Source organism: Populus euphratica, unplaced genomic scaffold, assembly GCF_000495115.2.
Source record: "Populus euphratica unplaced genomic scaffold, PopEup_1.0 scaffold36.1, whole genome shotgun sequence".
In the NCBI taxonomy this organism is placed as follows: Eukaryota; Viridiplantae; Streptophyta; class Magnoliopsida; order Malpighiales; family Salicaceae; genus Populus; species Populus euphratica.
The window spans coordinates 579,224-588,928 of NW_011499908.1; the positions used below are offsets into that span (position 1 = coordinate 579,224).

Sequence of the window (9,705 nt, forward strand, 5' to 3'; positions counted from 1 at the left end):
TACACTGTTGATAGTTTTTAAAATTAAGAAAAAAATATGTTATTATTATGGATTTAATTTTAGGAATTATATTTTTTTAATTTAAAATATAAATATGATATATACATTTAACAAAATAAATTAAAAATATGTAAATAATAAATTAAAAAAATTAATTAATATTTAAATGAAATTTTCATTTTTCTTATATCACGCTAAACAGATGCATATGCAAGTATTTTATCATAATTTTTCTTTTTATTTTATATTTTTTATTTAATTTTAAATTTTATTTTAGTCCCTATACGTATAATTTTTGTTTTTATAAACATATTATACTAGTACAATTTATTTATTTAAAATTTAAAATTTAAAATAAATTTCAACGATCTCTTTAAAGTGTAAACTTATATTAATAACAATTAAAATTAAATTTTTCAATAATCATTGAATATATTTATCAGCAATTGTTTCTAGACACTCCCTAGCCAAACAATTTTAAGTTTCAAATTTTGTTTTGAATACAGAAGATAAATTGAAACTCTATCAATTTTCCAAAATATCTTCCACATCTTTTACTAAAGGATCCATTTTCGTTCTATGATAAATAATTATTTATTATGTCAATCAAAGACCTATGATTTTGGTGAAGGAACCAATTTTCCATTATTTTCGCTTCAATGCCCACAATATCAATATATATATATATATATATATATAAGGAACAAAAAACAGCAAATTCAACTGCACTGCGAAGTACCGAGGCCCAACAAGTACCAAGTAAAACCAGCCATTAGATTACACTGTAAAAAACAAATACTAACCGTCCGATCTAGTTCCCATTATAAAGGCTGGTACGGTAACTAGACTCCGGAGCCCAAGTCAGGCCCAAAGAGTAAGGAAAAGTCACAGCCATCAGATAACAATCTAAGAAACAAACACCAACCGTCCGATCTAGGTCTCCTATAAAACCCATTATAAAAACACGTTTCACCTCTCACAAGCCTATCGTCTGCTTTTAGGGTTATATTTCTTCTCTCCTTCTACTTTCTCCACCAAATACCTCAGAGGTTAAAGAGACAGCCGCGGTGTTGCTGTCCGCCTTGACAAAAGTCTAGCTTCGTGTCTTGGCCCTCATTTTTGCGTTGTTCTTTACCTTCCTCTTAGTTTTAGAAACCAAACTAGTAAAAAAATGGTGAACAAACTATCAAAGGCTGATAAGAAAATCGCTTACGATGCTAAGCTGTGCCAATTGCTGGACGAGTACAGCCAGATCTTGATTGCAGCAGCTGATAATGTGGGGTCTAACCAGCTGCAGAATATCAGGAGGGGTCTTAGAGGTGACTCTGTGGTGCTCATGGGAAAGAATACCATGATGAAGAGGTCTGTTAGGATCCATTCCGAAAAAACTGGAAACAAAGCTTTCCTCAACCTTATCCCTCTCCTCCAGGTGGGTATATAAAGATATACATGTTTTCACTCTCTTTTATCTGTGCTTGAGTCTGTGGTTTTTTTTTTTTTTTATTTCACCATTTTTATTGAATAGGGCAACGTTGGATTGATTTTCACTAAAGGTGATCTCAAGGAAGTGAGCGAGGAAGTTGCTAAGTACAAGGTGCACCAAGCTAATTCTAACTCTTCATTGTTTCGTATTATTGTTAATTTACGTTGTTAGTCACTTATTATGTTTGGTTTTTAGTCTCTTTTTTACCCTACCTTCCGCACCATCACCGAAACTGTCTAGCTATATTTTTTCGTGTTGTTAATGATATTTAGTTAGGCTTTTGCTTGTAGGCTATGTCAATGAAGTTAGGAAGTCTAACATATACTAAAACTCCCAGTTTTTCTCTAGGGTTTGTTGCGATTTAAATAAGTCTTAGCAACTTGATGGTAAAGAACCAACTTTACAATTGCTGAATTGTTGTAAGTGCTATGCAATAATGGTTTTCGTTCAAATTATACATCTGCGGCTAAGTGCATACAAGAAACAAAATGTCTTTATGAATTATAGTTTTTTGAGTCGAGAGAACCTACAAATTGTTGTCTGGTAATTGATCTTATTTCCATTTAGGTGGGTTGTGACCTTTTCTAATGCACCCCACACTTCTAATTTGTTCAAACAGGTTGGAGCGCCTGCTCGTGTTGGTCTGGTTGCACCAATTGATGTTGTTGTCCCTCCTGGCAACACAGGGCTTGACCCATCCCAGACCTCTTTCTTCCAGGTCTGTAACCTAAATCTCATTATGATTATGTTTTTGTCATCTTTTTTTTTCTTCAATTGGAATGGACTTTGGTGTGTATTTGTTCTATATTTTAACAGTTTATTTTTTCAGGTTCTTAATATCCCAACCAAGATTAACAAGGGTACAGTCGAAATTATCACCCCAGTTGAGTTGATCAAGAAGGGTGACAAGGTTGGCTCTTCTGAGGCGGCTCTGTTGGCAAAGCTTGGCATTAGGCCATTTTCTTATGGTCTGGTTGTCTTGTCTGCTTATGACAATGGCTCTGTCTTCAGCCCTGAGGTGCTGGACCTGACAGAGGATGACCTTGTTGAGAAGTTTGCTGCAGGTGTTTCAATGATCGCCTCGTTGTCTTTGGCCACCTCTTACCCGACCCTTGCTGCTGCACCACACATGTTCATCAATGCCTACAAGAATATTCTGGCTGTTGCAGTTGCAACAGAGTATTCTTATCCACAGGCAGAGAAAGTGAAAGAGTTCCTGGAGGTTTTAAATTTGTTGATTCATTGGCTGGACTGTTTACCTTAAGATTTAAATTGTGTTTATTCTTTCAGTTACTGTAAAATGTGATAATTTTTCTGTTTGGTGCAGGATCCTAGCAAGTTTGCTGTTGCTGCTGCCCCTGTCACCGCTGCTGCTTCTGGTAGTGCCCCTGCTGCTGCCAAGGAAGAGGAGAAGAAGGAAGAGCCGGCAGAAGAGTCTGATGATGACATGGGTTTCAGTCTGTTTGACTAAGTTTTATGTTGCTTTTCATCTATCCAAGAATTTAGCATGTTTTGGTGAACAGCTTTTAGCTTCCTTTATTGCTGTTTTTGTTATCCATTTCTAGGCATGTCATGAGTTTAATGTTGGTTTTTCTGTGACTAGTATTTTACTATTTTGAATGCTGTTTCTCTTGTGCGTTTTATAATGGTCGTGGCAATACCTAATTTCATCCCATCCCCCTACACTGCCTTGGAATGAAGTCCGATATTAAAATAAACCCCCCTACACCTTGGAATGAAGTCCGATATTAAAATAAAAGCTCATTAGGAAAGCACGTTAACCATATGCTGGAAGCGTTTTTGTATTCTTCACTGGAGTTGGTGCAAGTCTGGCTTTCATTTAATTGTTGTCTTGGAATTTTCCTTGATTTGTAACTCATCTTTATTTAAAAGAAATGTTTTTCTTCATCATTTTCTATCAAGGTCGCAACCTCTAAACACGGTCTTCCATAAGATCTCCGGGATTTTTCGATCCGGGAATTTTCGATTCCGAAATATGGACTCGCTGGCCTTAAGGTTTAATCAAACTGAAATCATTTGCCTAGAAAAAACAGGACAGGCTTTCAACAAATAGTGTCCTTGCTGTTAATTTCATTAGAGCCAATAGCCACGGGAGTGATGTAGGCCCGTTTTTAATACGCGCGCGTATATATATATATTTGTGTGTGTGTAAAAATGCTAAAACAATATTCAGTCTTTACTAATTTTTTCTACTTTGATTCTTTTTGAAATTTATGGTTTTTTTGTTTGCTTTTTATGATATTTTCATGGTTTTAAAATCCGTGTTATAAGTTAAAATCTGTGTTATGGATTTAGTGACCTGTTATTTTTTATAATTTAATATTTTATTATTTAATAGTTATTTTTAAATAATATAAACATAGTTTTTCTAAATAATATTTTTCCATTAGAATGTATAAATGTGTGCGTAAAAGCTATGTTTAAAAATAAATAAATTTAGTAGCATCTCTCAATGGATATGCTCAGATGGCCCACCCTTGATCCAAATCCAACATTTGGCAGCCTGTATGCAAGTCTGGAGTACAGAGCCTCGTTTGATTTTTGGAGTGTTTGTTTATAAAATTCTTTTTTATCTCTGTGCTGCTCTTTCAACTGTGAATGGCAAAGTAAATTATAAATTATTCTTTCAAGTTTTGTGAATTGAATTAAATACATCATCTAGATTAAAAAATTAATTAATTAGTTTTCTGATCATTGTTCATCATACTTAATTCAATATTACTTTCTTCTAAAGATTGTCTTCTTCTCTCATCAATTTTTTCCCTTTAAATAAAAAAATATATATTGGAAAAGAACATAAATGAATTGAAGTTATGAATAGATTTAAAAATATAAGGACTAATTAATTAATTGTTAAAACTAAAGATGTTATTTAATTTGTTTTGCAGAACTAAGACTAGTTTATTATTTTTTTTCATTGCAATGTTCCAGTATTTTTGGAACAAAAACGATATAATTTTTAACTTGTTGCAGTTGGAGCTGATTGCGTGATTCATGTTGATCTGGGGGAAAGGAGACTTCTTGGAAACATCGCACTTAAAAAAAAAAAAAACTAGCATCTTGTAAATTACTTTGAATTTGTTTTGTAAAGAGAAATATTTTGTATATGTATTTGTTTTCAGTAATGTTAAAAAACTCTAGATAGAATATGGGCGTGCTGGCTTCAATTTAGATTTAGATTTTTGTTTGATTTCGGTTGTTTTTAAAAAATTATTTTTTTATGAGAACTAAGAAGACTTTTATATTTAAGTTAATAAATATAAAAAAAAATATAACAATGCATATAGAGTGTGTATTGGATGTAGCCTATGCATGTGTTGGCTGCTGTGAATGCTTTAGTTTTCATGTAGCTGTAACTTGTGTGGCATGCTCTAGTATTTTTTTTAATTAATATAAATATCTAACTAGTTTATATATATTTTAATTAATTTTATAAATTTTAAAATTAATAAATAAATATAAATTTTTAATAATTTTAAGATTTATAAAACTCGATGATTACTAGAACATCTTGTAACATTTTTGCATAATAATTTGATTTTTTATGGCTATTTCCATGTGATCAATGATAAGGGTTTGAATTTCACTGGGTGTATTTATATATATACCTAGATCTTGATTTTTATTTGTGAAAAAAAAAAAATTTTATTAGTGGATAAATTGGTATCTTATCATTAATTAGCCATGTTATATCCTTGATTATTATGTTATGTTAGTGTAGGTATTGATGATGAATAATATTATTGGTTTAGAAAATGATGTAAAAGCATAGAAAAAATTGTAAGAAATTATATGCATAAAAAGTTTGAATATAACTTCCCAAAACTCAAAAACATAAGTAAAAAATTATGTCAAAACAAGATCGGATTGAATAGGAATAGTCTCTATATTGAACTTAAATTCCAAGCTATCTGGGCTGATCCGAAAGACCAGAAAACTTATAATTGTTTTAACTTGATTTAAAATGATTTAAAAATATATTTAAAAAAATTAAAGTACAAAAAATTAATTTTTTTTAGCTAAAAACAAATTAAAACGCCCTGAATCAATTCACTTTAAAAAAAAACTGTTCTTACACTATTTGCCCTTTATCTTATCAATCACGCTTGCTCTTTCTTTTACTTGAGTTTTATTTCAGTAGGCTGTTTCTTAGAATCATGTCCTCAGTCAAGGAACTCGTGTATGGATTTATTAACAAAGAAGGGTCACACTCCTCTAGTTGGATTTGCACTTTAAGAGCGGAGTTGTCTTTTGGATGTTCAACTGTGAAAAGAAAATGAAAGGAGAATAAAAGGAAGTGTCATCGAAGACAGATTTTTTTTATTGATTCATCCCATTATTTGTGCTAGCTAGTCCTGCTCTCGTCAAGAAAAGCGATAACGCTTCAGAGATAGCGATGATCACTAAGGCCCTAGCTAGACTCCTTAATTGACCTGCAAAGGATTTCTACATCATTGAAAATGAGTGCATGATATGATTTTGCTCCTGTAAGAGATAAGTTAGTTCTTGATGGTGCCCATCAGAACGTGTAGTGAGTGGTTGAGATGTTGCTATGCTCATGGAGCTCATTATTCATCTTATGGTTGAAAAATAAGTGTTAGTATCTGTCAATCAATCCATTCCTTGCCATGTTGAAGCTGGACTCTAGCTAGTCTAATGGTCACAATCTCACGAGCAGAAGCATGGCTAAAATCAAATCGCAAGCCTAACCAAATTGATCTTCACGGATTTCATTGTTCACATGGATAGATATGGTGCCGAAGACGGGATCTTATTTGGTTTGTCGGGTATCTCCAATTCATGAGGTCCATTTTCTAATGGGTTCTCTGACTATGCGGGGATTATTTCCATCTCTTTCAAATCTTCAATGACACAACTTCCACATTTGAAGAGGGTTTGGACTGCTACTTCCCTAACTTATAGATCAGATCAGTGTCTATGCCAGTTGGGCTGCCGTGAATAATTGAAGAATTTATTTAACCAATGCCTAAAGGACCTAGTGCAGACTCTGTTCCCCCTCTCTTTTAGGATTTAGATTGATGCAACTTGCAGAATTTTCTTTTTCAGAGAATCTATATAACCTGTTTATTTGGCAAGGTATAAGTAACTCGATTATTTGTCTACGCAGCACACTGTGTTCGTCAAAATAAGTGGCTAGTGTCTGACAGTTGGGGCACATCGCCTGTTCGATCTATGCTCGAATTCCATCACAAAAGTTGAGGATCGTCAGCTATACAGCCATTTACATGTAGGGCCGTGCTTTTATATCCTCCGGGCAATTAACGTTCAAGTATTGGGAGCGAGAAAAATGAGAACATTTCATTCAAATAAGAAACGGATCAGAGGCGATACACATCTTGTAATCAAGGGAGGGGGGTAAGCACGAGTGCAGTCTCGAGTCTCGACATGAATATCGTGTCCCGAGATCTTGTTTCCCATGTAACCTTAATCTTTGAAGTAAACAATGGCCGCAACAGTTGATTGTAATGTCTATCCACAGCTGGATCATGTAAGACCATGGCAGGCTTTGGTTTCTTTATTTGTTTGTCCAAGAAACTTTTGCTGCGTGATTATTGAAGTGATTAATTTGCGAAAACAGACGATACCCCTTTTCCTTTCTTATTTTATATATTTTGTATTTCAATTTGGTTGTGGGAGGAGATATATGGATTTGGATAAGGATGGTTCAAGAAGTCACAAGACAAGAAACGGTCAACGAAAATACCGAGTATAATTCAAAGGTATGGTCGGTCAAGAAAATAATCTACACAAGAAGAGCTTGAGAAGCAAGGGAAAATCCACACAAGAAGAGCTTGAGAAGCAAGGGAAAGAACATTTGCGATTCTTCAATTGGTTTTTGTAGAGATCATATCGTAGACGGGTGGTTAATACTTGAGAAGCCAATAAATTCTCTTTTATTTAGTATTTATTTCGACAAAATTGAGATCACCCGCTTCTTCATGCTTCATACAGATCAAATTATCAAACAAGAACAGGGTGCTCACGGAATAACTGTTGAGAAAGTTGAGATAATCATGAGCTGTACCTGGCCTGGAGTTCTGGTTGATTACCTTGAGCCACACGCACTTTATTTCTCTATTCAAGGGATATATGGATGCCAGTAACGTTACTTATCTTGATTCAATTGGGATTTGAGTGTACGGCTTCTTTGAAGCAGTGTGAAATCATTCCACTAGTTAGATGCTCGAAATCTCCATTCAGCGGGCGAAAGTGGTCGGTCACTCCACTCGTGCCACATCTGCAACATTTTTTAAGCAGTACTTTCGAGATTTTAAGATTCCTCAACCTTTCCTTTTTTCTTATCTGGCGCTGGATAAGAGAAGATTAAAAAACTGAACAGCAAGAAGTTAAAAGAAAAGGCAACAACTTGATAAATCATCCATAGCCCCGAATCATGCTTTCTTGCTAGGAAACCTGCGTGTTAGCTCACCGTTGACTGCCTTCAATGTCAAGGAAAAGAAACATACCCATAATCAGAAAATAATAATATAAACAAAGTTCAACAGACCTTTTTAGGAAAACATATAATATATATATATATATATATATATATATATATATTATTTAATTTTCCTTTGCTTTCCATAAATGCATATTCCGCGGCCCATAAACTATATTCTACTCTTCTTTAGCTAGACGTGGAAGCCAGGGAAATCCTTCACGGTACCAACTGTAAAGGCCACGTGTCGGGAAGCCAACTGCCCTGCCCGTCGCCGCTATTGTGACCCGATGTGTCCACATATATCCGACAGGTCGGGAGTAGATAACGGTGGGGGGTGCACGTGATTAGCATGCCACGTGTTGGGCTTTGGGTTCGCATTCATGTGCTTGCCCCGTGGTTAGTTGGCATTCAAAAGCGGTGCCGAGTTGGAAGCCACCATGCTGAGTCTGATTTGCACCGGCAATCGTGTTTGACACGTGTAATAATCCAAGAACGATGGCACTAAATTTCCTTCGTGTTTTTTTTAAGGCGGTAAACGCGGTGATTGGATCCAATTAAGAATGTTTAAAGAGAAGTCAAAATCCAATTAAACAAGGGTGTCCTTCGTTTAGAGCTTCCAATACTTGACATAAAACAAAATACTTGTCAAACACTAATCAAATTAGTGCTTATGAGACCTGTCAAACACTAATTAAACTACTGCTTATCATTTGAACCAAAATTAATACGAACAATGGTTTTTCTATTTTTTATAAATTAAGAAGGTTTGCTATAAAATATCTTTAAAATGTGTGTGTGTGTAAAAGAGTTGACGAATGCCCAGTTTAAACGCAGACAAAAAGGATTTAGCTACGTGTCTGGTTCAGTTACTCTTCCGCGTCCTGTTAGCTACTTGGTGTTGCTGGTCTTGGTCAACCACCTTAATTGTTCTAGCTACCTGTGTCAAGTCCAATCTTTAATGCTGGAGTCATGTTTTTTTTTAAATTAAAAAAAAAAGAAGAAGAAGAAGAAAAGAGTCCCTTCTACTTGCTAGATTTGTCGTTACTGAGACACTTATAGCATGCTAGTTTATAGGGGCGGCTAAAAAAAAAATTGAAAAATATTCGAGCAGCATGGAAATTATGTTTACTTTAAAACCTTTTATTTAATTCTTCAAGTTTAAAATCAAGCTTTTTGTTCAATTAACTTATTTTAAAAGTAAAAAAATATAATATAATTTTAAAAAATCAAGATATTTTTATTAAATATTAAAAAAATATCATGTTAAATCACTCAAATTTCACAACTTAATTTATTATATTCATGATTTAAGTTATAAAATCAAATAAATTTAAATATTTTTTATTTAATTATAAAATAAAAAATTAGATATTTTTAAAAATAAAAATAAATTAAATATTAATTTTTTTTTGAAATTATGATAATTTTATAAAAAATAAATTAAAATAATTTATAAAAATAAATTTAAAATCAATTGAATGATAGAGGATAAGGATGGAAAAATAATGGTGAAAAAAAAAAAGGAGAACTGAAAAAAAGGATGAAAAATAAATAGTACTCAACTATTTCAGATGTAGTAAGTGAATCTCACATACAACTCAAACAAGAAAAAATGCCGACATGTGTTTTAATACTTAAGAGTCGTGTTTAATTAATCTCTTTACAACCAATCCCATTGCTGTCTTTAAAAAATTGTTGCATTTTCAATATATCATTTTGACTAGTTTTTACCTTCAAA

At 33.4% G+C, this 9,705-nt stretch overlaps 1 protein-coding gene and 1 long non-coding RNA gene across 2 annotated transcripts; one reads left to right on the forward strand and one right to left on the reverse strand.

The window, feature by feature from the left end:
- The first annotated feature begins 968 nt into the window (after positions 1–968).
- Positions 969–3,124, forward strand: LOC105133611 (60S acidic ribosomal protein P0). Its single transcript, XM_011037682.1, has 5 exons — positions 969–1,429; positions 1,526–1,594; positions 2,103–2,201; positions 2,313–2,705; positions 2,811–3,124. Exons 1-5 carry the CDS (start codon positions 1,172–1,174, stop codon positions 2,952–2,954), a joined length of 963 nt encoding a protein of 320 aa, XP_011035984.1. The 5' UTR covers positions 969–1,171; the 3' UTR covers positions 2,955–3,124.
- Positions 2,972–3,419, reverse strand: LOC105133610 (uncharacterized). Its single transcript, XR_843829.1, has 2 exons — positions 3,213–3,419; positions 2,972–3,172 (listed from the first exon to the last, which is right to left on the reverse strand). It is a non-coding gene; the product is annotated as an uncharacterized LOC105133610 (long non-coding RNA).
- Between the last annotated feature and the right edge of the window lie 6,286 nt (positions 3,420–9,705).

Coding starts and splice junctions, on each gene's coding strand:
- LOC105133611 (XM_011037682.1), top strand. CDS start 1,172: ATGGTGAACAAACTATCAAAGGCTGATAAGAAAATCGCTTACGATGCT. Junction 2,202..2,312: donor CCCAGACCTCTTTCTTCCAG/GTCTGTAACCTA, acceptor TTATTTTTTCAG/GTTCTTAATATCCCAACCAA. Junction 2,706..2,810: donor AAGTGAAAGAGTTCCTGGAG/GTTTTAAATTTG, acceptor TGTTTGGTGCAG/GATCCTAGCAAGTTTGCTGT.